This window comes from Plectropomus leopardus, chromosome 4, assembly GCF_026936395.1.
Source record: "Plectropomus leopardus strain MGB_pleo_1.0 chromosome 4, ASM2693639v1, whole genome shotgun sequence".
In the NCBI taxonomy this organism is placed as follows: Eukaryota; Metazoa; Chordata; class Actinopteri; order Perciformes; family Serranidae; genus Plectropomus; species Plectropomus leopardus.
The window spans coordinates 14297135-14324587 of NC_142179.1; the positions used below are offsets into that span (position 1 = coordinate 14297135).

The 27453-nt window shown below is 39.1% G+C and overlaps 1 protein-coding gene across 1 annotated transcript in view; it reads left to right on the forward strand.

Annotated features, from left to right (window-relative positions):
* fbxl17 (F-box and leucine-rich repeat protein 17) overlaps positions 1-27453 on the forward strand; it is a 282885-nt gene that overhangs the window by 186461 nt on the left and 68971 nt on the right. Inside the window, exon 9 of the mRNA XM_042487705.2 lies at positions 1447-1523. Coding sequence (XP_042343639.1) covers positions 1447-1523 — 77 coding nt within the window. The remainder of the gene's footprint in view (positions 1-1446; positions 1524-27453) is intronic.

A 27453-nucleotide genomic window follows, 5' to 3' on the forward strand; every position in this document is an offset into this window, starting at 1 on the left:
AGAGGCAGGGAGAAAAAAGGGAAACATAAACAGGGAGAGGTGGGAGGACAATGAAATGGTAGGAGAGGAACAACCTGATAACATAGAGGCTTGCAGGGCCACAGCAACAGTAATAGAAAAGGTGAAATATGAAGATGCAGCCCACTGAACTAAAGGAGACGGGCCAGTGCACATTTTAACAGCTTTGGCTCGACGCAGAAACAAGAATTTTTAGAAATATGACACACATTTTAACTCTCCTCTCACTGGCATCTGTGCCTCCTTGATCCCACGGTGTGATATGTCACACGTCAAGTGACATTCCTCACATTGTGTCACCCTAAATCAATCCTGGAGCAACAAAATGCAAGCTTACAGACTATGCTTTGTTCAAGTGGAAATTTTTGAATTTCCTGTTGATCTGCATCCTATTTTCACTCCAGTTGCTAGATAGTAAGGATGTGGCATTAAAAAGGAATATGAAAGAAGAGAAGCTCAAATTCTTTATAACAACTCCTCACACATCATGCTCGGCCTATATGGTGAGATAAGCCAGTGGATAGCAAGCAAATATAAGCAATGCATTTCAGAATAACCTCAGTTGTCAGTCATGTTGCGTGAAAGTGTACGAGCAGTACACAATATTGTTTCCCATTTCACTTTGACACAATAATAGAAGACAGCTCAACATCACTTTTTTCCCCTTTTTTCCTCACCTCTGCTTTTTTTCACATTAAAGCTGAGCTGTACAGTATGTGTGTGTGTGTGTGTGTGTGTGTGTGTCTGTCTCATAAATATTCATGTCAGAACACCAGCATAAAGATCAAAACATTTTCTCCTGAAGGTTAATAGGTCAAATGCGTTGATCAAAATCTCGTTGTTGCACACACTCCTCTCATTAGAGGCATTTAAAGAGAATCATTTGATACAGATACTCTGATCTTCCCTTTGGCCTTCCCTGGTGTATGCTCTCTCTCTCTCTCTCTTTCCCCCACACACACGCACACACACGCACGCTGTATGTCCTTTGGGCTCAGGCACTGGGTTGAATGCAGATACGCTCTTTGAAGTGAGGAAGCACACTCTATGTATGTGTGTGTGCGTGCCCTCACTCACATGCGCAAAAACACACATATACTCAAGCCGTGTTGGTGCATGCTTCTCTAATCAGATCAGGTGTTTAATTATTAATGTATGTGTTAAAAGAAGCAGAGGCAGAATATGTGAACAGTTATGACCCTGCAGCCGTACTGTTTAACCTTTACCTTGGAGTATTCTTGTGTGTGTGAGCGTGTGTGTAACAGAGAGAGTTTAAAAGAAATAAAGCCACTGCATGTGTGCATGCATTTCAGAGTTTTTGAGGCGGGTTAAAATTGCCTTGGAGCTAAAGTGAAAATGCAATATACAGAACGCAGAAGCCTCAGGTGATGCTTTTAACGTTTGTTTTTGCTCTGTGTCTCTCTGTAGGTGTGTGGAAATCATTGCCAAGGAGGGGAGAAGTCTGAAGGAGCTCTATCTCGTGTCTTGTAAAATCACAGACCACGGTAGGATACTTTCAATCACTGTCCCTTTGTTGCAGTCAACCTCCAACATTATTATCATAACCATTATTACCCGCCATCTCTACCATGATTCAGGACTCATTTGATTTTACGACTCGCTCCCTTCTGAGACTTGCAAACAGTAAAAATATTATTGAAAAGTTTCACTCAGAATAAAGTAATGTTCACTGGATCTCCTCGGTGCAGTTCATATCATAGTTAGAAGTCTGAGTTTGTGTGGAAATATTCTCAACTGAAGACAGCAGCAACACTCAGGCTACTTATAACAGACAAGTTAGTGACAGCTGACTGTGTAAATTCAAGTGAGAAGTTAAATATTGTTACTTCAGGAGTTAGCATTGTCTCAGAGCACAGTATGCGATGTATGTGACGCTCCTGGCAGGATTTCTATGCGTTCGCTTGTGTTTGTGGATTAGATGTATTTGTGTTGTCTGACAGCAGACATACATGCTGTTTTCCTTCCCAGCGTACAGACAGGCAGCGTTTATATCCCTCTAGCATCATCTCCCCTGTTTATTTTTGTTTACACTACCTCCCTCCTCTGCTTGATTCCATTCTGCCATATGTTTTGCAGAATATTTGAGTCTTTTATCGGCTACACTGCAATGCACAGTTGGAGTACTTCAGTGCTGAAGCATCAGGAGTTACAATGCTGACTAACACTGCTTGGATGAATTATTTGATTCCTTGTGTGACAGTGTTTGTCTCTTAAGTTGTTGCAATGCTGTTTTGTGTGTTTGTTTGTTTATATGAGTACTCTGGGAGTTCCACAAATAACAGCTTCCAGCTGTGGAGCCCACCAGTGCTTTTGGGTACAACTCTTTTTAAGAGGGACTCAATTTAACACAGTCTGAAGTAATTTTGTGACTTATTCTATTTCCAGTTTGGGGTGAAAATATTGCTATATTATGTTTGTGATACGATATTGATTCTCAATAACACAGCATTGGTCTTTGATAGTTTACAATTTGACGTTTTCTTTTTGTTTACCCAAAGAATCCTGCAAGCACTTTTATTTTATTGTTTTGCTGATAGAGGAGGATTTCAGGTCCTTCATTCAGACTGCACAATAGGAAGTGCTATGATGTTGGATGTTACAGGACTATAATAAACACAAATAGAGATCCCATTGCTCTGATTGCATAAGAAAAGTTTTTTTTATGCATATGGTGCTGTGTTCTTTGTGCTATGATAGTTTTTCTAAAATATGTTTTTAAGAAATTGCTACATATCACCTGCCTTACAGTATCACAATATATCGCAGTATATTAAGTCATAAACCTAGTATTGTGATATATGTTATATCAGATTTCAGAGTACCAGATTATTAACAATACACAGCCCCATTATCAAACACGTTCGCAAATCAAATTACCCACAATCCGCGTAGTGCTTAAGTTTAGTTTGACTTTTCATTAAAACAAGTTCCACATACTTCCAATAGCCTGCTTTCTCTTGCTTTTATACTGTGCTAATCACCATTGTCTGAATAAATCCCCTTTGCTCAAAGGAACTATGAGATAACAAACTAACTTATTGGTCCAGCGGAGTTTCCTTAAGTCAGCTACTTTAGGTGAGTTTATTTTTCTTTTAAACTGAAGAAAGTAAGTCGCCTCTGCTTTTGATAGTTGGGCTTTATACCTGTTTTGCCAGATAATATTGCTTCAGTTCTTTTGTTTTTTTAAACTTGCTGTTGTCTGAATGATAAGCCTATTGAAAATTGCACAAAGGGACTACTGAGATAAGAGACAAACAGGCTGTCTGCTTGTTAGTCCCTTGGTGTTTTCTTGAGAGCTTAGAAAGCTTAAGCTGGGTCGGAAGCTGTTTTTGTGTGGCCCTGCAAAGCCCGTTGAGACATTTTATGTGATGTTGGGATGTATAGATGAAGTTGACTGCTGTGATGCTGCATTACACCCGTTCTGAACAGAAGCCGAAGTATGACGTGTGCTTGAACACATGTGCATCCATATTCAGAGAGACTTTTTGTCCAATGTCCAATTTATACACAATCTGTCTCTCTTTTTTAAAAAAAACTTGTTTTAGTTGGGTAGCTGGGTTATTGTTTAATTATTTGCAAACTGGTCAGCTGGACTGGTCAGAGGAAGTCTCTAATGTGCATGCTGTCAACTCACTCCCCTGGAGAAGGACTGTAGTGGAAGCCCGAAAGTTGGTTTCAGTGTATGCGGGAGGTGAGCAGCTGTCAAAGAAGTAAATCGGGCGACATCTTGGAATGCAAGTTTTCCTTTTTGTTAACCCATTCAGATTTATCATCAAACCACATCATTATGTTTGTCTGATTGGGGTATTAGACGGTTAGCAATTTATAGCTCCAGCTAATGGCTACTCTTCTGATGAAGCTTGATTACTGCTCATCTTTTTTCCATCTCTATCCTGCCACTCTTTTTGCTTGTCATGGCGTGGTTTTGTATTGACAACAGATCTGGAAAAAAGGTTTAATGCCAGGCACTAATTGTCAGAGATTCCCCCAACAAAGTTGCAGTTATGCCACGTGTGTTGCCAAGTGTAGACTTGAATGATCAGCATCTAACACGAGCTGCAGTTTGCTGCTTACTCCCGTGAGTTACAGTGACAATAATCACCTTGACCCCTCTGAACCTGAACCTCAACTGCGTGTGAGCGTGTGTGAAACGTTACGTGGGCGTGTGTCCACCAGTGTTTGATGAATGGCTCCAAGATCACGATAGTACATTTACCAAGAATGCCCCCCCCCCATATATCCCTCTTTCTCTGTGTCTCTCTAATCATTTTGACCAAGATGAATTGGTGATATCTGATCTTCTTCCTTCACTAATGACCCCTCCGGCCCTCTCTGGCTGATGATGGGATCTGTGTGTATTTATGTGTGCGTGTGTTGTGTACGTGTATGGCCTTCCAGGGTAGAGATGCTGTTGTAGGAGCTCTGTGCTCTTACAAAATGATTGGTGGATTTCCTACTTCGGTCTCTGATAAATTAAATAACAGAAATGAGATTTTACATCAGCCAAGCTGGCCTCCAGTTTTTTTCCGCCCATCTCCTGTGCTAATTATTTTTATTAATGGCCTCTCTGAGTGCATTTGAGATGTCCACAAGCCTCTTACGTTTGAGTGTTCTGTTTTTTCCTCCCGGCTTTTCGCTTCCTGTGTGATTTTATAGGAGCTTTGAGGACAGACAGACAGAGAGACATAAAGACAGGTTTAGATGACAGAAAGAGAGAGCTGGGCAACGTGTAATTTTACTCCCAGCGCAGATGGTTTCAGAGATTATTTTGCGAGGAGGAGGAAACAAATGGAAAAAGCGAGGATAGAGCTTTTTTGGCGTAATGATCTTAGTGAAAGCCCTATTAGAGCTGTGGAAAAAAAAAACATCCTAGACTTCTCTCTCATTCATTAAGGAACATGAAAACTAATTTGCTAAAATAACACGTTGGTTGTATTCAAGGCAGTGCAGAGACTTGCTAAACACCTGGTTTCTTTGATTCACATATTTTGTGAGATTTATGCATTTTAGTTTTTTACACCTGTAACTGATTATTGACGATGAATAATGATCACGCTACTGAAAGATTTCCTTCAACCTCTAAAAGCATTCCTTCCAGACTTCCCCTGTCTTCATTCCACACTCTGTTTTCTGTGTGCTACTTAATCTTTTTGCACATGTTGTGTTTTCTAACTTATGTGCCATTTTTCTTTGTGTCCCTGACATTTCAAAAATGCTATTAAGAACCACCACACATACAAGCGCATTTTAACACGTCTATCAACACTTTAATATTTGTTCATAAACAAGATCGACTAAAGAGGCAGAAAATGTAAGTACAGAAGGTACAATGTATTCCTAATACAAGAGGGAAAATAAGGGAAATGAACAGTAAAACCAGAACATTTGTTTGTTTTAAAGTGAGGCTCATTCAATAAAAACAATTTGACATTTTATATTAAATAATTAATACCGTAGTTACTGATATTGCTTAAAGTGTGGCCAAAAAAAAAGAAATAAACACAACCAAAGTAAAAATAATTTCACCTATCAACTATCAGTCATCACTGCTCACTTCATTATAAGGCTGGATGGCCATCGTGGACCTTTTGTAGGCTCAGTCTCTGGTATTTGTTCATTTACAAAGCCTTACTGGATAAACTCCCCTCTTACATTTGCAATTTCATTGAACAGATGACTGGTTAAAGCATGTAGTCTTAAGAGTTAGTTTTGTTTTTTGTTCCTAGTTCAGGGACTGATCTGGGAAAGAAAGACCCTCTCATTTGGAATAGCCTCCAAAGAGATTTGAAACTACGAGAATTGGTCTCTTTTTGATTTTAATGTTATCACAACCCCAAGGGTGAATGAATTGGTTGGTAGTTGTAATTGTGTGCAGGTGTTTTTAAGATTTTTACATGTTACTGTAACTTTTCTTACATTTTATTTTGGTTATCATCGTTTGTAATTTTTTTAAATTGTGGTCTTGGCCAGGTCTTCCTTAAAAAAAGAGATTTCAACAGGACTTACTGGGTTAAATATGAGTTAAATAAAAAAAAAAAACCAAACAACTAATAGCCATAACGCAATCCTATAGACAAATCCAGGGAATTGCAGAAATAAACAAGTATCCATTACTGCTGTGGCAACTCCCTTTAATACAAGCACGCTTGAATGCAAGCTGTCCAAAGAAGTGCATGATTTTTTACCCTTGAATTTATATAACGCTACTTTTGAAAACATCGATAGGGACCTGTGTGGTGCCTTGCTTTGACAGAAGTGGTAAACTTAAAATGTTAAACTTTAAATTTTGGAAAACTGATTATGAACGAAGTAACAACAGCTAAGTTCACACAGAGTGGATGTATGAAGTATAACCTCTTCAATTCAGACACCAGGAGTGCTCTGTACTTCTTGGATTCAAAACGGGGGAATCCATATGGATCACATTTAGCATTACCCTGGGACCCAAGGTTATTTAGATAATACAACTCATCTTTTCATATGGGGACCCTCCAGCTGCAAGCCTTTGAGCAATTTCAAGTCGTGACCCTTTGTGTAAGGACCTCTAATCTACAGAGTGCCCACTCACTGCCACTTCCAGGCTTCCAGAGCTGCAAAGACACTTTCCAACACATTCTGTAATTATATATTTAAATGTCGTGCCACGGCAGTTAAAGTGATAGTCATCTGAGTTGGAGATGTTGGAGTCGAGAAAAAGATTGAGGCATTCAAAGTAAAGAAAAACAGGCACTTTGGAATCTCATGAGATGGAAATAGTTTGAGATAATGTTAAGGAAGAATTGATAGAGGAAATGACATTTAAAAACAATATTTCTTTGCCTTCTATTTCAGTAACTGACAAAATACCATTCAGTCGCAGGAGACCATTCTCCAGTTTTGTAACTAAATTCACACATGGTATAACAAAATGTAGCATGCTCTATATAAAACATTCAGATGTCTCAACACTCATTTCTAGATAAACCTGGATATATGTCAACATCTCGTTTTTGGTCATATTAGTTGTTGTTTTTAATTTTAAATAAACAAAGTCTTGGCTTTCAGAATATAAAACTCTTATCACCACATTCAGATGATAAAATAGAACTTTAAGCTTATAATGGCATGATGACGAGCCAGCAGCAAATAGTTCAACAGCTCTCTGGTCCAACTCAGCTCCAGCTCATCTCCCTCCCTCTGTCCACTGAAAATATGGATGACAGGCTCATAGTAACAAGGCGGGGCCTGTGACAGTGTCTTTTCATCTCATGTCTAATAAACAAAGTCTTGGCTTTCAGGTTATTAAAACTCCTTAAAACTGGCGGGTCGCTGTTGACCTGCTTGAGATAGGTGGCTTAGCACCTAACATCAAATATTATGTTAAACCTTTGTCAATATGGGCATGCTACACGTGTCAGATTGGTTGGATTCTCCACAATTCAATCGTTCACTTCAATACACGAAAACCATGAGCACCATATGGTAATTCATTCAGATTTAATGATGAGCAAGTGAGATGAAAAAAGGGCTGATCCCTACCTTTGAAGAGAGCATAAAGTCAGAATATGCGTCCATTCCTCTATAATTTATATTCCTTTAGTCCGTAAGGGTCTGCCATTCAAAAAAATCCAAAGTGTTATTTCAGAATCAGAATCAGGTTTTATGCCAAGTCCATTTACATGTACAATGAATTTGACATGGTGTTTTGGTGCAAAACAATTAACATAAAGGAAGAATAAAAATAGTAAATTTAAATAGAATAAGACATAAGATAAAAATATAGAAGCAATACAGAAATATAAAATGAAAAATAGAATATAAAGAACACATAATGTATGTGCAATTTTTTCTTATCTATAAAATAAGAGCTGCACTACAGCACTTTTCTCAATGAACTTTTTAAAATTAACTCTTTACCAGCTGGACTTTTCGAAAAATATCTTCCGCAGCCTAGAACTTACAGCATTAGTCTTTGTTTCTTACTCCCTTTTTATATTGAGTTTCCCTATGTGTAAACTGGCGTGAGCTACTCTACGTGCCTTTTAATTGCTCCTTTGAGACAATTAAAGTGATTTATTGAATTGAATCTTCCTGCACTGACTTTTTAGGTATGCTTAGTTTTGCTACCTTACTGGCTACAAAATTAAAGTGGCCCAAAGCTTCTCTGTGTATTTTTGGCCCTGTGACAGCCCCTAGATTTCAGCATGTGCTTCCAGACTGAAAGGCCAATGAACTCTGTCATGGTCTTTGTGGCTGCTGTACTGCAAACTTTGAAGCTCTTGTTTTTGAAACATACATGAGTGACAGTCATTATGTAATGTGGCATATTTTGCCTGATATTTGGAGAACAAAAACATACTGGTATCATAACAAAGCTAGGAATCTCCATTTTCCAGCAGTCAATAAAACTAAACTAAAATTTGTTCCAGGGTCAATGTGACTGAAAATGATGAGTGCAAAAATAAAAAAAAGGACCCTCCAGTGCTGATGCTTTCCATAGGCATACAGGCAGAGTGTTCTCAATTTGCACATCTCCCCAGCAGAAATAAAAGTACCACTATAACATTGGTTTGAAAGCTGATCCTGATGAGAAACCCTACTCAGCCTCGCTCCCAGTGCTAATCAGATCTCTATACCACCACTGTCAGTCTCATTGACCGACCCATGCTGGCCCACACCGCATCTTCAACACACCTGGATAGACAGCGATACCTCCTCGTCTCCTCTCCCGTCTTTTGTCCTTAAGTGTGTGTTATGCATTCACATGCATCCATTTGTGTGTCTGCACTGTGAGTGTGTACATCTACCTGCGCTTATCCTGTCCCCTTGTAGCCCACCTGCTTTATCCAAAGACAAAGAAAGAGACCTTGGCACCTCCGTTCCTTACATATGGTAATTCTCCTCTTTCACCCACACGCCTCCCCACGATCCCTTACCTTGTCAGTCATGGCCTCCTGTGTACATCTGTGCGAATACAAGATCGAGTGAGACACCTGTGGGAGACTGTGTATGAGTGAGAGGGAAGAAAAGAAGCAGCTTTGGTCTGCTTTTAGAGGACTTCAAGCAGAGCTGCTTTAGAGTTGCAAAGTGGGAGGGAATTATTTCAGGCTTCCAGAGTGATGGAAGTCAAAGTCCTATTCATTTATTGCATAGACAGTGTGGGATGACTGGCATTTTGAGCACGTCCAAGTCTTAGATGGGTATGAAATTCTCTTGGCTGGATCATCCATACAGAATATGAGCACTTTCAAACAACAAACAAACAAAGTTCTGTCGTGTTGTGCGCTGTTACAGCAAGTGGAATCCAAACTAAGCTTAGCTTTTTAGAAACCTGATAATATATTCAGCTGTTTAAAAAAGTTTGTTTTCAGGTTTAAGTTCTAGCCTGAAAGTTCCTCTCAGTTTATTTTCAATTTCCAGAAGGCTTTATCAACAGACACAGACCACAGTAATTTTGAATGCAATTGGATAGACTTACAACCAGTAAAACTTGACCTACAACCAATCAGAGCAGTGAAAGGTGTGACGTAGCTCTGAGTGACACATGCAAGTCAGTGCAGTGCCCGGCCCGTTTTGAGGCTGGGATAAAAAGAGCGTTTTGGAGGCACAGAGTTTTTTTCAGCTTAGACACAGTCATCTTGTTGCTATGGTGCAGAATATCGTCAGAAATAAAAATGTTGCCACAATGTTGACATATTTCTCCACTATTGCTGTAATTCTCGGTCTTCGTGGTATTTGTCCCTCATCCACTGTGATTAAAGGGCTTGGAATAAAATGACATTAACTAAAGAGTTTTACCCAAAGTTGAACATTTTTCCACCCTCAGCCCTTAAAAAATGCCAATGTGCAGAGCTCAACGCCTGGTGCGCTGCACTGGATGGAGCAGAGACCGGTGACCCCGATCTGTCAATCATTGTATCAAACCTGCCCCGTATTAAAAAAAAACAGTTGTGACTGGCCTGCCCAGAATCTGGCCCTCTTGGAGGGTGAGGAGGACCAGATGTATTTGCCACAGCAAATGAAACATGAGTTTGTCCGGTTCTCAGGCTATTTGGGTTCAGGTTCAGGTATAGCTCCCAATATTTAACTATGAAGCATTTTAAATTTGCTACGGCTAATGTTAATCAGCGATACCAAACAATCAACAAACTGAGGCTGAAATAATTTCAGCACCTACAGGTGATGGTCATGATACATTGATCTGGACCACCATATCAAATCAACGATCGACACTCCGGTATTATTAATGCAGTGAGGATATTTACTGATATTATCTCATATTAATTGTAGGCCCCTGAATTGAATCAAATCAAACTTGTATCATGGCAGACTTTTTGATATTAGCAAATATTGCATCATTGTCCAAATAATCAATATGAAATATCATATTGAAACTTGGGAAACTGTCTGCATATCATTAGCACAGTCCTGTAGTATAGTGAATCCACTCTGGTCACTTTTGTGCTTACAGAACATCAGAGACATTGTTAATGGGAATCAAAATTGGGAAAAATTCTTCTTGAGCATCCTTCCTCCTGCTCTATCACTGTATTGAACCTAATAAGAAATCTTGACAACAACAGCCCATCCTCCAGACTGTTGTGATTGTGTTGTATTGTTGTATAAGAAGGACTGAGCTACTCAGATTGTGCATTTCATTGTCATGTCCATCTGTATTTACCGATCTGTCAGCTTGTGAGATTATTGTTGTCATTCAATTTTCGGTGTCTTATTCCCTTATTTGATCACCCAGCCAGAGCTCTCACATAATTAACATGCATCTACATTTTTCTGCCTTTCTCCTTTTTTTTTCTTTCCCTGCTATGAACCCTGTTCCAACACCAAACCCCTTCCTCCTCTCTTTTCCCCTTTCATCCCTCTTTCCATTCATCTCTCAGCTCTTGCTTTCATCTGAGGCGCTTTACTCTAAATGTACAGAGCGTTGATAGATGGGGCTTCCCCGCCGCCTTGAGCGAAACCTCAAGAGTGAAGTATGGTTGTATGTGTGCGTCTTTACCGATGTGTGTGTATTTTTGTGTGACTCTGTGCTTGTTTACATGCCTTTGTGTGAGCTTCTGTGTACTTTAACAGCTTTCTCCTGCCACTGGGGAAATTTTGATACACACTCACTCCCCAGAGTATCATAGTGCTTTTTACAAGGTGAGGTTACTTAGCATAAAAGCAGCTGAAACAGCACAGCAACTATCTTAGCGACTATGAAGATGACATGTGATTGTTATGCTCCTATATACAGTATGATGAGGCCATTAGGGTAGACTCAAGGCTCAAGAGTTACTGTGCTCGCTTTTAACCTTAAGCCAGTATTCACTTTTTATTATTCTGCACTGTTTGTGAGATTGATGTACATGTCAAACCATTCAGCATGATATCCATTCCTTGCAAGCCGTGGTTGCATGGCATGCTGCCATTTTGAAAATGTCACACAATATTGGGATTACTGCAGTAAAGAATGAAAGGATCGGTTATTGTGTATACATGTGGCATGATCCAACCTCATGTTGATATGGTAGCGCAGTTCTCATACATCAACTTCTATCTCTTTCCGTCTCACGTCTCTTTTTCTCTTTGAGTATTCGTGTGCTTTCCCTCCATCTTGTTTGTTTACTAAGCAGTTATTCACCACCTACAGTCTAAGTGCTGTGAAACATAATGTGATGTAAACTAAGATAGTGTAATAGCTTGTTTGCTCCTCTCTGTCTGGCATTCAGTAGGTAAATAATGTAACTCTTAAAGCAGTCGATTAAAATGCGCAGAGCAGTACAGCAGATTTATGTGGGCTGCAAAAGGGGAGCAAGTCAATAGACAATCTTTGTCTGTCTGTATCACCACTGTGAAAGAAAAAGGTTGTGGTTTCTTGGTTTGCAATTAAGTGATGGGCGGATCTGTTAACGCTCATGGCCACTAGTATACAAAAGAGAGAACTAAAAATATCAGTTTTATTTTAAGGCCAAGGACCCTTTAAATGAAAGAAAGACAGAGCAGGGACCCCGTTCCACATTTATTGTATAGAATTGAGTTGTACTTGAGATACTTCTTTGAATATTTCCAGTTTCCTATGTATAGAGAGACAACTAATCAAGCCAGTAGTCAGTTAATCGAGAAAATAATCAACTCATTAATCAAAAATGAAAATAACCATCAGTTGCAGCCCCATACTTGAGTCACATCATGAATATCAGCATTTTATTGGGTTAAATCTCTGAGGTTCCTTTAGGACCACAAAGATTTAACCCAAGATCCAGGTTTGGTCCTGGAAAGGTAAATCATTTTTATTCACCTTGTGACCTAAATGTTGAAGAGTGTAACCATCACAACACAACCTGACAGCTGAACTACCCAGGCGCGATCCTCCTGACATCAATTCCATTAAGCGTAAAACAATGAAACCACAGAAAGCCAAGCCCATAGGCAAACTCCCATGACCCCTTCCCATATCACACCAAGACCCTAAAAACCAATGGAGCAGTAGTACACAGAAATAGCACCTAGGAAAATTCATAAGCTGTGTGTTTTCTCCTTGAGGGGTAGGTGAGACTGTAGGATGGGGAGAGGGAGAGAGTAACATATGTTGCAGAGTGCTACTGGACATGGCGAGGGCAAAGACTCATAAAGTGGGTTATTATCTCTGCAAATCAATGAGAGTACCTGAGCCGCGGGGAAAACAACCAGCATTACAGAGAGCTCAGAGCTGGACTTCACTGCAACTGCAAGACCACCTGGATACTGACACATAGGAGGCTAATATTCTCTGTGTAATCAAGGGCCGCAACTAACAATTCATTTCATTGCCAATTAATCAACAGATTGTTGTGCTGATTAATAAATTAATTATTTAGTTTTTGAATTATGTCTTCAGACTTGTGTTGTGACAATTTCTAACTTCAACAGTGCAGTAAATTGAAAAATATTGATATTTGATACCATTTTTGATAAAATGGGAAAAACTGACATAGAGGTGGCAAAATTGAAAATAGCAGAATAGTAGAAACTTTGATAATAAGTGAGAAAGCACAGCTGGTACCTGTGTTTTAATACTGTTAAAATTGAGTATTACAACTATTTTCAAATAATCTTTGTATATTTGTAGAAATCCATATTTCTGACATTAAATAGCAGTCCATTTTTGTGTTTGATACAGTAGGTGTTCCACCTGATGTGCACTGTACATAATGTACATGTGAATTGTATTCGTACATTTTCAAGTGGACTCAGGCATAGATTTGCGTACCGGGTCTGCGTATGGTACTCAGCGTACACATGAATACAAGCATACTGGACTTTAGACTCAAGTGTAATCGGATCCAGGCCCAGGTCCCTAATGTGAACGCCTCCTGAAGCTGATTCTACTTCTTTAAAAGGGACCTATTATGCTTTTCCTTATATTCTCTCTTTGTGAACTGTAACAGTGATCGATGTTCATGTTAAATGTGGCCAAAGTTTCAAATAATGAGGTAAACATGATAGAAATCCTTGTGAGCAATAAAGTCAGGCTTCGGGCCATTCTGAAAACTTTGTTTTCAATGTTTTTTCTACTTTTTAAAAAACATCAGCTCTGGATGGATTTCTTTATATGGTCATTTGTAATGTAGCCGACATTGCAAGATGAAGCTACATGCTAATGTCAGGGAAATATTTAACCTTGTTCGCTGATGATGTAAATTTCTCCCTGATTTTACATCATATTCCTGCTCCAACATGATTTTGGTTTAGGAGCTTTTATTTGTGATTTTTCATGGTAGAAAGCGTCGCTACTCTGCGTTACAGTTATTTTCAGCTGTAACAACAGTGAAGAGAAGCCAAAATGCTCAAGTCCTGAAAATGCTGACCAATCAGAGCAGACTGGCTTTTCAGGGGGTGAATGCAGGTGTTCCAGCATAGATAGTATGACAGACGGTATGTGTTTTTTGATCATTAATTTATGTAAACATGTTATAGTGAAAACCCAAAATTCAAGTACGAACCTAAAAATGTGCATGATATGTCTCCTTTAAACTACTATGTTTAGAAATGCAGCAAGTGAAACCCTTTAAGTAAAGAACGTTCCTTTCGGAGAAAAAATTGCCATTGGCTTTAGCCGTGGAAACTGTAAAGCAGCCTGTCTAGAGAATAAAAGGGATGACCGTTTTCCCACCATTTGTAAGTTTGGAAAGTTCATTAGATGATATACAGGAAAATTGAGAGGGTGACAGGTAAGGAGGGAGCAGAAACAGCTCGAGAGGCCGGACTTGAACCTCCGCAGAGGGAAGGCATTTAACTGGATGACCGCTGCTCAAGTGTATAAGCACTCTTCCATAGGGTTCCAATCTACAGATTCTTCATAGTGTGTCGTTGAGTGTATAAGTCGAGATTTCCATTTCCTTACATCAGCCCATGGTGGTATTTGCAGATTGGGGAGCAGCGCAAAGAGGCTGAAATTGAATTAGTTTCCATATATTGTCCTCTCCTCCTCTTTCTCCAGCTAAGCCCTGTGGTCTATCCACTGTTTGCCTTATGGGGGAGAAAAGTGAGGGGGGCTTAAGCTGTGAAGGCTGGGGCTTATGCTGTCTACCATCTTACTGGTCACACACAAACACACTCATACACTTACTCTCTCTTTTACCCACTAACACACACACTCTTTGCTCCGGGGATTACAGCCCCGTTTGCATTTACACACACTGTGGCAAACACAGGAAGTACGCACATATTATAGATGCACTTTTGAGCTCATGCTAATATCTTCCTTCACTCACACTATGAAATTTCAGCACACACATTTTGCCCTAACTTTTGGAGAATAAAAAATGCTTAAGCCTCTGCTATTTTAGGCTTAAGTTTATGGAGAAGAAGGATTGAGATGACTTGGGTGGATATGTTTATATAAAGATTTATATGTAAATGTGTGTCTCTGTTTACGCAGATGTATGCGTCTCTTTGAACAAAGGTGTGTGTGTATGTGTATACACAAATGATGTAATCATGTATCTGTGAGCTGCAGGATGACAATAATGTTCAGTTTGAGGCAGCTTTTGCAACAAGAGGCCCCATGTGTGCTTATGAAGCTTTGATATAAATGGTCCATTTGTTCTATCTCTCTTCTCTGTATCTCCTCCTCTTTCTCTCGCCATCATCTCAGCCCTGTAGTTCCTAATAACAGCGTTCTTTAAGTGTGCCTGTGGGACTCAATAACACCAAGCTGTGTAAGTTGTGGAAGATGTCCCTGTTATTGCTAGCTATAAGGTTTTTGTTTATAGAAGTGAGACATTGCATTTTCTTATTTTTCTTATTAGTTTTACCGTGTGTGTGTGTGTGTGTGTGTGTGTGTGTGTGAGTGCGTCTGCGCCTTTGTATGTGTGTGTCTTGATATGACAAGTATTTCTCTAGAGGCAGCATCACATCCACTGTGCCATTGCCTCCGAGTAGCACTGATACAGCCCGTGGACAGGTGTAAAGTGCTCAGTATTGCTATAATGACTTAGAGGCTTCTCCTTCTCTCTGTGGTTATCTCGTTTTATTTTCCAGTGCATGGCCGCCCTCCTTGCTCCCTCACTCAGTTCCCCTCTCCTCATCTTCCTCCTCCTCATCTCTTTCAGGTGTGAATGGAGCTGTCCTGTAGGTTACGTGGGTGTTGATGTGTGTTGGTGACCAGATTTGGGAGTGTTTAATAGTTGAAGCACCCCGCTGTGGGTTCTATAGTTAGCTCACTCTGATGAGGTTCAGCGGAGTCCTTTAGGGAAATCCCCACGAGTGCTCTTTATTTCTTCTACATGCTTTTTGTCCTGTGTAACCACCGCTGCTGGTTAACTTTTATTAGTGTCTTCTTTCTTTTGTCTTTTTAAGACTTTTGTTTTGATTTAATATTTTTGCAACTTCTCAGCATTTCTGGAAGACCTAGGGAAATTTATTCAAATAAAGGTCATGCAAATACCCCAGGTGAGCGCTTTATTCAAGACCTCAAAACAAGTATCCTATTTGGAATTAACATTGATAAATGATTCAACATGTGAAACAACTTCATGTTATTACTTAGAAAACACCAACTAGAATTTATTACTGAATTTATTACTTTAGTACTGAGCTTAACTACTCTAATTTATCTCAAGAACATAGACGATGACTTGAAAAATAATTGACTTAACGACTTAATTGACTTTTTCCATGCTTCTAACAAAGCTGGTTTTCTACAGACTATTGCTGTGTTCGCATGCTACATTATTGCTAAATTACCATTGAGGTGTCTCTCAAGCACTTGTTAACTTAACCCTCATATTCACAGACTTGTGTGTGTCTGCTACTGGACACAAAGCACCTCGACTGAGTTACATCTTTTGGGTCTGAAAATATCAATGCTTATCATTATTGTCTGGGCTCAATTTTAACATCGGATCTGACTGCCCTATTGTATCCCTGTGTGCACTGCAATACATAGAAAGCTGCCATAGTGTCAGCTAGAAAAGTTAATAACACAGTTCCACAGCTAGAAACAAAATCATATGATTGGTTGACAATTCACCACATTCACTGAAGCGCTGAAAAAGTTGAGACCAGCTCAACTTTAGTTTGTGACGCATCACGCCTGTCAGCAGCAACAAGTGTTGGGCGTCAGTTTGTAGCTTAATGTCTCCAGCTTCCACAGCGTTAAGAAAAGAAGCTCAGGACACTTTCCTGCTACTTTCCAAATTTTCTGGAATGCAGGTGAACAAACGAACAAATTTTAAAAATGTAAGCTGCTGGTAAAAGCCTCCTCCAGGTGCTTTAGTGCCTTGATACAATTAAGTTGGAAAGCTTTCCAATTGTAGTCACAATAAGTATTTTTCTGATATCTGATATTTTTCTGGTTTATCTTACTTGGTAAGAATATGCAACGCATAAAACCACAGTAGTCAAAGCTCAGCAAGAAACTTAATATTCAGTATAGCTGTTTTAGTAAGATACTATAGTTTTTGATTTTTAAAAAGAAACAAAGCAAGAGCAGCATGTAATAGTACCAGAATGCCGGCGGCTGTATTTGCTGTAGGGCATGCTCTTCATTTGAGATTTCTTCCAAACTGATGAAGCTAAAAGAATGGCCTTTTTTTTAAAGCTTGGCTCGGAGTTGTCTTTTTCTTATTATCTGAGGAACTGTTCATGTAACTACTTGAACTTAAAATAACTGCTTCTTTGGCAGTGTTTTTGTGTTGTTGTTTTTTGTTTTTTTTTTTTAATATTTGCACCAAGGTTGCAAGTATATTAGCCAACAATTATTGTAGCAAGTGTTTAGGAGAGAGCTGTAGAGGTCTGTCAATATCCTGGACTCATTCAGTTCCAGTCCAGTCCAGTCTAGTCAAATCCAGTCTCACAACGTACTGCGGCAATGTACAATGAAACTATATACCGTGGTATTAAAATTCATTGTTATTTATAATATTTAGAACAGCATAGAGAATCTCATGTGTAAGTGCATCTCCTTTTCTCCTTCACTGCCTGTCAGAATTTTTCTGTATTTTCTTTTTTTAACAAATATTTCCATTTTTAAAAAATGGTTTTGTGTTGCAATTATAGTCAAGCATATGTTCAACCAAAAATACGCTTGTGTTTTTATTACTTTCAGGGTCATTGTACCTCATAATTAAAACAATAATTGCAGTAGCATAGTGAAACTGTGATGTTTTCAGAGACATTTATCATATTGTGAAAATCTCATACCGTTGCAACACCACCCATCAGCCATTGGTCTGATAGCGATGAGTCTTAAGGGGGTAAAAGCCAATATTTCAGCAGATTTGTTGTCGCAAGTGGTTATCTGCACCAAGACTTCCTCCTCCATGCGCCATTGTTTCATTTAATATCTACGAACAGATATCTGAATAGGAATGCAGATAAATATAAAAAAGGTAGTATAAAGCTAAAATGTCCTAAGTCTGATAGCCGATGGGTTACTAGATTCAATTTCGGGCAGTGAGTTTTGCCTGTTCTTCTCTCCACATGTATATATTTCTAATAGTAGTTTGGGAGTGTGTAAAGGAGGATAAATAAAAGATGAAGTGCAAAAAAATCTACATTTTTGCAATATATGTACCATCACTTACGAACAACTTGAATGAAAACAGGCTTTTTTTTTACTGTGAATAATTTAAGTTAAGATAAATAATGAAATAACAATCAGCCTTACGTTAATAGCAACATGCTGTCATTTAGAGTATATGTCATCATTTCAGTTTAACATAAACTTGAAATTACAAACTTTCTTTTTCAGAAGGTCACCCCTCGCTCATTTTTCTACATCTGTATATTTGAGAGATAATGCTGCTGCTAATCCCTTGCAAGGTCAGCGCTTGTATTGGATGATTGTACCCCACTGTTTATTCATACTTCCTGCTGATGTCATTTCCTTCTGCCGGCTCTGACCCTTGACCTGTCATTTACCTCCTATCGTTGCCATGGTTTACTCCACCTCGGTGGCCGCTGTCCAAGAGAACATCCCCGTCTTTATCTCTGTAGGATTCCTCTGCTTACAGGAAGGTTACTGGAGTATCTAAATGCAAAATCTATTTGTACTTAAAGGTCACTTTTCATTTGGATTCCCAATATCCTCTTTCATCTTTTTTTCCTTACTCCTCACTTTTCATTGGCTGCTGCAGTCTCTTTGACTCTTTTCTCTTTTTTTTCTCTTTGTCCATATGATATCCTTCCCTGCTGTTACTCCATTGTTTTACACAAGAACTGTACATCATCAACTTGACAGGGAATGGCTATAATACACAACACATCAGCCATGTTTAAATGGCTTAGCTTATGACTCTAAAATGTGTTTCAGCAGCAGCTCTGGCAAATAGCTGCAATGTCACACAGGGTGCTGGCTATTCCCCCTCATCATTCGATCAGTGGCACTGATAAAGCAGAGCAAACCCCCTGTCATTATACTTAGTGTGTGTATGTGTGTGTGTGTGTGTGCGTGTGTGTGAGTGTACATGTTCAGTGTAATTATATGATAAAAGGCATGTGTAAATCACTGCTCTTAAAACATAAAAGGCAGCGGGGGGTTGCTGTCTTGGCACAATAGTGATTTACTGCAACACAGCATACGTGCTTCATTCAGTATGTATCTGTTTTGTATAATGTGCAGGATCTGCATGGGATTGTTCGATTGGCAACGAGGTTGTTGCCCCCAGCAAAAAGCTGTAATTCTCTGTAGTACAAGAAGTAAGAAGAGTTATTTTTGATGTCCATGTAAAAAAAAAAGCATCCACTTTTAAATGACCTACACGAGGGCTGCTGTTTTTCGGATGAGCCGACATTATAAAAATGAGGTTTTTCGAAGGGCCAACTTGTTTTCTTTGCGTTAGTTTCCATACTGTTAACCATTTAACAATCATTTAAACAAATGATGCATTTTGGAGGGCTAGGCCATAATTGTGAATCAGTTTTTGTTATAGACAATGAGAGCATATCCAACCAGTAATATTTAATGATCTTGTAAAGCTTAAAATAAAAATACAGTTTTATTATTTATTAACAATAATTAATAATAATAATCAAAAAATTAACAATTTTTTTATTCTTAATAATCAAGTGCCCTTCAGGCATTTATTTTTATAGAATACATTTATGTTGTTATTAATTACTTCAATTACTGGCCTAAAACAAACCTAAGGGACTATCTGAAATGACTTAAGACTGTCAGGTGAGTAGCCCTGGCTCCTGAGTCCGGGGTTAATGAATAAAAAAAAAAAAAAACAGGTGAAAAGTGATTAATTAAACTCCTCGGGGTGATATAAAATAGATGATTAAGTATGTGGATTCATTTAAAGTTAATTGAAATGTTAAAGCACTCTATCGGAATGAAATATTGCTTCAAGATGTAGCATATGTCACCTTCAATATGCTGACGGTTCTTGTAAGAATCTTTAGGAAAGAGCTGTCCAGATATTGTGATAGGCTCTTTCGAAGTGAAAATTACTGTAAAACATTATTTGCTCAATTATGAATACGAGATGTTGGTGATGCCAGTCCTGTCAATCTTAAAAAATGTCAAGTGATTGTATTGTTCAGTAAATGGATACTTTATCGATGTGAAAGGAGAAATGTCCCTTTTATGTGATACTGTCAATGCAGCATGTCCTGATCGCAGTAATTGCCTTTCGCACATGCAGTCTGAAATTCTCAGGAACATTTCTTGCTTGGAGTTATGTGTGAATGGGAGAAAAGATTCATATTCAGGAGAATCTGTACAGCCAATTTTCTACCTCTGGGCTTACTGGAAAAATGCTGGTACGGCTGTGTTGTGTATGAAAGCAGCAACTTTGCAGGGACAAGCACGAAAAAGGGTTACTTCCATTTGACAAAAGACACTTCCATATGCAATAAGCGAACCAACCACAAGACTATGATTTTGTATTTCAGTCTGCAACTTGGTTGCAGTGAAGCAACTGTTTTAGCTGGTTAGTAAATTACAAGAAACATTGGCGTCAGGCAAAAACAGGTCAGGCCAATCACATTTCTGAAAATAATAAAGAGATGTCTTACACTAGTCTACATTTTAACCTTGCCCCATCGTCTTTTTCTACAGTAAGGTTTATGTCGGTTGGCATCTATAACTCAGAGTCCTAACAGCAAGCCAGAGTCCGACTACCGCTTCACATAGTGTTATTTTGGACAGTCTTTGTCCACACTGGATCTGTTTAATATGCACTTCTGTTACATCCTGTAAACAAATGACTTACCTATTAGCTTTGCACTCAAGATCAGATGGTGATGTAACCACTAAAGAGATGGGTGAGAACTTGCTTTCTTCCTACATTCGTAACATTACTTTTTAAACAGAATACACGTTTTATATTGTGATATTTACTGTAAATTATATACAATATACAACAAGTAGGTGTTTTTTAGCGATGGTCGTTTATAAGAGACTTTCAGCCCCTGACACTGTGTTTATGCTTTTGCAGTAGAAAAGGTAGGTTTTGTATAAATAATTTCTCATTTCAATTTCATGAATTGGCCAATCCTCTTCCACTCTGATGCTTTCAAAGCCAGCAACAGGAATGAATAATAAGAAAGCATCCTTCAGATGTAAGTTCAGCTCACAATAGCACTTGTAGCCAGTTAGGATAGCTCTTTTGTTGGCTTTAAATCCTAAATTTTGCCTCATTGGCACAGTTGTGTATTGTTTTGTTAACTCCTCATTTCAATTTCACAAATCACCCATTCCTCATCAGTTGCAACACTTTTAATGAAAGTGACAGGAATAAATAGAGACAGGGTGTCTGACAAAACTGCGCCGCATTACGCTGCACAGCACTCTGTCACTTGCAGCCAGTTAGGAAATTCCAAAAGAAAACAGTACAATCAAACGGAGTTTATTGTTGATATTTGCTTGTGTTACATTCAGTTTGGACATGCTTTATTTGCTGCATTACTGGATGTGCTTGACTCTCCCTTGACCCATCTATTCCGACAATACCATGGCATGATTGAAGCAGCGCAAGACACAAATGTTCCTACAATGTGGTAAATGTGTGAATAGTGAAAATAACTAGCAGTGTCTGAAAGGTTAACCCAGTAATTTACTTGGAACTATGTGTGAAAGACACTTACCTCTCTGCCTCATCGTAGTATCACATTCCTCCCACATTTGTTCCCACCTCGGTTTTCTTGTTTGGTACTCAAGTCTGTCCACGCCTTGTCTCCTCTTTACATATTGTAATCTTTCTTTTCCCTCTCCTCCTCCTCTCCTCTCTCCTTCTGTTATCGGTTTGTCCTGTAAAGCTTCATTTACAGAGGAGCCCTAATCAGATATGTACCAGTGGAGGACAGTTTGTGAGAGCAGCGTGTGGCCTGATAGATAGCAAGGCTTAGCAGAAGGGGAGCGCATTGTAAGCCCTCAATTATATGCCCGACACCCAGACGCAGGAAAGAGACACTTGGGAGGCCTGTTTGTGTTTTTACTCATGTGTCTGAGTGTCATCCTTGAGTGTGTTTGGTTGTGTGGCTTTTTATGCATGTTGTTAATGATAGCTGCACAACAGTATGAGGAGGAATAGAAAGGCGGACATTGAGAAAAAGTGACTGTAGCGCTCCAGGTCAAGCTGAATAAGTAGTGAGTAGTGAGTACATACTTTAAGAAGCACCAGTTTATAGGAAATACTTCTATGTGCACTGAAATACCCCTGGAAAAATCAGGAGTGTTCTCTAAAGGACGATTATGGGCACTTTTGAAATTGTGCACGTGTGGACTGTCGAGGTTTAGTAGGTTTGAAGTAAGTAATTTTTGCAATGAATTGACATAAAAAATAATAATATCATGATAATATAAGAGCAAGTATCTGAAAGTGTAATCTTTGTAAAACCTTCGTCCACAAGTTTATTTCAACCAGGAGTGCAACATGGAGGGCACAGAGGGGCTATGTAGATCCAGCCCTTTTCCATTTGACTTTCAAGGCCATTCAAAGCTTATGGTTAGGCTCTTTGGCGTTGGTCCCACAGAGACACCAGGGTAGAATCAGATGAAGCATGAAAAGGTGAGCTCGGGAGAGCAAACAATGAATAGTGTTTGAACATCCCTGCTGCTGGAGTTCACTGCTTCAAGGCTGCCTACCTCTGCAGATAGAATATTCATCTGCTGTATTGTCCCGTAGAGGCGTGTAACCTTTAGCAAAAAAATCACAGCACAAGTCGACCTTGCTTTTCTGCTTCGTTATCATGCAGCCTCCAGTACAAACAGCAAAGCTTTATTTGATGCTAATACTATTACATTTCTGTATGTGTGTGTTTGTGTGTGTGTGTGTGTGTGTGTGTGTGTGTGTGTGTGTGTCATCTGACCATTTCTAGAATTCTTTTACTGATAGTAATTACTAGTACACTCAGTGAATAACTGACTTTTTTTCTTGGGAGAGTTTATACATTTTGTCTCAAATTGATGCAGTGAACTCTCAGATACCTGCTGTAGAATCTCAAAGGTGATGTTGGCATTCACTACTAAGAATATATTATTGTCTGCTCATACTTAACTATTAGTGGCTAAATAAAGTGATTAAGTATGGTCAAAGCCAGCAATACAAGTATCTCTAATGAGTGCCAGATGGTGATTTCATAACAAAACAATGTTCCAATATGACCACTATCAGCTGTAAACTCGAGAGAAACCAACTGCCCCTGAGATTCTCGATATTTACTGCTCATTTTACTTCCCTGTTTTCTTGGAAAAAGTGGCTAGTAAAATCCCAACTCACAAGACTTACAATACAATATATATATACAATGAAATATACAGAATCAGACAAAAGTAATCCATCTCAACCATCCATTATTTGCTTCTCATTTTGTTGTGTTCAGGACACCTCTGGATACAGCATGCAGGTGAGGTCAGGACTTTATAAAAAGGTAGCAGCCTGGTGGCAAACTTTAGCAGCACGCATGCAAGAGGGATCTAGAAATGGCACAAAAACTAAAAAAACAGCAAGGCGTGCAGTCAAACAGACAAAGCTTGTTGCAGTATGAGCGTGAGTCAAGGGTAGACTTTTACTTTCCCTCTCGGCAGTAAAAACAAACAGTAACCAATCAAAAAGCTGGAGAAGTCAGGGAATTTTACAATAATGTTTTCCAGGCCTCGAAAGTCATGGAATTAGTAGAAAACATGAAAAGTTTTGGAAAAGTCATCAGACTTTTGTGTGCGTCATTAAGTAGTTACAGTAATCTCCCATAATCTCCACAAGATAACATAATGATAAATTCATTTTCTGTAGCTGTACATGTAACATAGCTCTACTATGCGTCGATGTGGCGTTTTGTTTACCATCACTTACTTATTTTCTCCCTGCATTGCATTCTGTCTCTCTCTTTCTGTGAGCAAGCTAGCCTGAATTATGTTTATATTAGATATATTCATAGTACATCAGGCAAGTTTGGCAAGAAAAAAAAGTTATTATGGGTCCTTGAAATGTCATGGAAAGGTTTTGAATTTTTTTCCATAATAAGTTGTGGGAACCCTGCTTTAAGGTACTTCATCAGTTGGTCAGCCATCATTTTTTTATCATCAGATCCACAATGCAACTGCATAATCCAAGGCATGGCATGCATTTGAATACTCCATTGAATACTACCATTCAAAAACATTGAATTGCAGTATGACATTGGATGGTAGAATCAAATTGCAAATGATGAACATAACAACATAACAAATGCAGCATTAATACACATGATGCATCACCCAGAGGCATCACCAAATTCTGCCTCAGGCTGCATTTACACCAATTCAGGCATTGCAGTGAATATCCACAGCGTTGTGTGTCGGTGTGAGACTGTCACTTAAATGGCCCGTTTAAGGTAGAGTGGAGGGTGGAGACAACTATAGAGAAATAATTTCCCCATCTTGGCAAATGAGTGTTTGCCTTTGGTGGGTATGTTTATGTTGGATTCAAAGATCTTTAGAATTCCTTTTGATTATCGTGACTACTATTATCGACATAAGAAAGCATGAAGCAAGTGCTCTCCTTTTTAGGATAGTATACACGACGTGGAAACATGCATACTTTATTTTTGAATCACTATAATATTTAACGATAGAAAGATGCTATATTATTTGTCCCCATGGACTGTGGGCGTCTTTCGGTCTAATCACTGGGTTGAGTTTTTTCCAAGAGTCGATTTTGTTGATTTTGTATCACAGCAGGCTGCTACATTTTTTCTTTGGCACTCACTTTGCGTTATCACTGCAGCAGAGACATACTACTCACATTGAAATGAATCAGAGGACTGCTGTTTTTGCCAAAAAGCCTGATTTGGTGTGAATTCAGCCTTACCGCTTTGCTCTTAACTAGAGTAACCTTGCATGTCAGAGGTCACAAGCAGTTAGTGACAGTGCATCTTTTCACATGGAAAACCTAACCATCCCCTCCACCTCCTGATGACAAAAGGCATCTTATACGTTTTTTGTACGTTTGGTGTAATTTATCTGTACATCTTGTTTTTGTTTGTTTGTTTGTAGCATGCTTACACTAACAGGAATGTTAAGTGATGTAATATTCAAATTAAAATGTTAACATGTCTGACTGACTGATTGAATCCAAAATGCTCTTAGTTTAGTTAAACCTTAAACTGATTTGGCTAAACAGCACCATGTATCACACAAAGCCGTCCTTTCAGGCCAACAGGTTGGCAGGAAACCAGCTATTACAAGGTCAACATTACCTTTATTGCTTCCTATTAGTCTACATTATACCTTGTGGGAGATTTTACATAAACACACACCCACACAGATACATACTTTCAGAGCTATAAGCTCACCAAAATGGCAGTTGAGATTCTGCGTCATGCCAGCAGACATCCCCTGGGGAGCTCAGGTAAACATTGGCTCTGTGTTTTTATGTTTATTGTTTGGTTATAGGCTATGGCAAAGTCGATTTTATCCGCCTGCAGCCTTAACACAGTTTATAGGATGGAAATTGTAGCTTGAGTCTAAAAACACTGTCACGTATTTTCAACTGTAACATACTGTACATGACCACGCCTGCACGTACAATCACTCAACAGACACACAAGACGCAGGCATTAGCAGTGTATTTGTAGCGTTAATGAGAACTAAACCTCATTTCTTAGCTGCAATTACGGATGTGTATATTCCTCCTTTGTCTCTAAAGATTATGTTTGCGAGACTCAGGGGCCTGCCGATTGTTTTGAGTGCCTCTCCACTCTGTATGACTGCACTGTGCCGCAGGTGCTCAACAAATGTGCCCCATTGGAATGCAGCAAACGCGCCTACATTGTGACATGAGACACGTTTTATCGACACCTATTTCTCCACTCCTCTGACTATAATCAGATGTATCTGAGTGGCCTTGGCTCTTGGCTAATACAATGAATGTATACATTCATATTCACAACTATACAAATGCACACAGCCTTTCTTTCCTCAATACCCATAAATGTAGCCAGAGAAAAGGCAGTATGTTGTAGTGGAAGCAAGTGAAGCCGGCTGTTGAGAGAATACATTGAAAGTGGGCTGTGATTGTGTCTCTATTGTTAAGTCAAAAAGGTTGTAATGGACTTTTCAGCGTCTGCCTCCATTTTCCCCTGCATTTGTGTCAATTATAAAGTAGGCCTACGCAGACAACATCCATTAATATCAGTCCTGGCTGTTTCCAGAGAAATACTCCCAGTACATGCATGAATAAAGTAGAATTAGTGGGAATAGGGGCAGAAATATGACGTGCTCAATAGAATATGGCATTTACATTGACAGTCAAACCATGAAATACATCTATTTGTCGCTCTCACTCCCACTCTGTCTCCCCCTTCTCCCGTTTTTACTCTTTCTTCCCACTTATTATTCACAGACCATAGTCCATTGCTAAGTGCAGGTGAAAAAAAGCCATTAAGTCACTGGCTGGAAGGCTTGTGTGTATGTGTGTGTGCACATGTGTGTGTGTGTGAAAGAGAGAGAGGTGGAAAGAGTGACAGGAAGACAGATTGCTGCACATTCTGTAACATGACATTCTAATCGGTGTGCATGTTAATTAAGAGACTTTGTTGAAATGTTTCTTGTGACCAGAGATTGGAGGCTTAATGAAATGAATGTTCATGTTATATGCATGCAAGGAGACTCGTGTGTGTGTGTGTGCGTGCGTGCGTGTGTGTGCGTGCGTGCGTGCGTGCGTGCGTGCGTGCGTGCGTGTGTGCGTGCGTGTGTGCGTGCGTGCGTGCACACGTGCAGTGAATTTCCTATAAGGAAAAACACTTAAAGGCTCTACTTGATTCACATTTGTTCACATATCAATATTTCCTCATATGCTTTTTTTTCCCTCTCTTGCAGACTTGTTTCCCTTAATAGTCTCCCGCCAAATGGTGAGGTCAAAAGTGAGCTCCGCATTTGGTTTCATTTGGCTCACTCGGCTTTTTATTTTTATTTTTTATTTTTAAATCCCAGCAGGGATTTGGTGGTGACACTTGTGAACAGGCTTCACTGACATTCGGAAAATATATTAAATATCCACCATATGCTCTGAGTAGAGGCAGCATGGCAAGATCTCTGTGTGTGTTTGTGTGTGTATGCATGCATGAGCATACATGGCCTTTGAGTGTTTGCACATGTTCTCTGAGACAGAAACACAAACACTGAAATAACTCATATGATTCAATGTTGGGAGTATCCAAAATCACATTTTAACGAACAGTTCTCACAGTTTTTTTTTCCATCTTAAGAGCGCTGATCCATAAAACTTTTGTTCAAATTCATAAAATGTGTATGACAGTCTAATGGCCCTCATATGTAATAGCAGGGTTAAAGCATTATGATTTAAGATGCTTACTAACAGCTGTGTGTGAAAGCCACTATAATGCCAAAAATCTGAATGTAAAATCTCTTTAGTCATAGAAAGCCGGGCACTTGCTTGTAAAATTTTCAACTGACTTGACATCCCATTTTGAGTTCAAACAAGCTTTGCCTGCAAATAAGGCTCT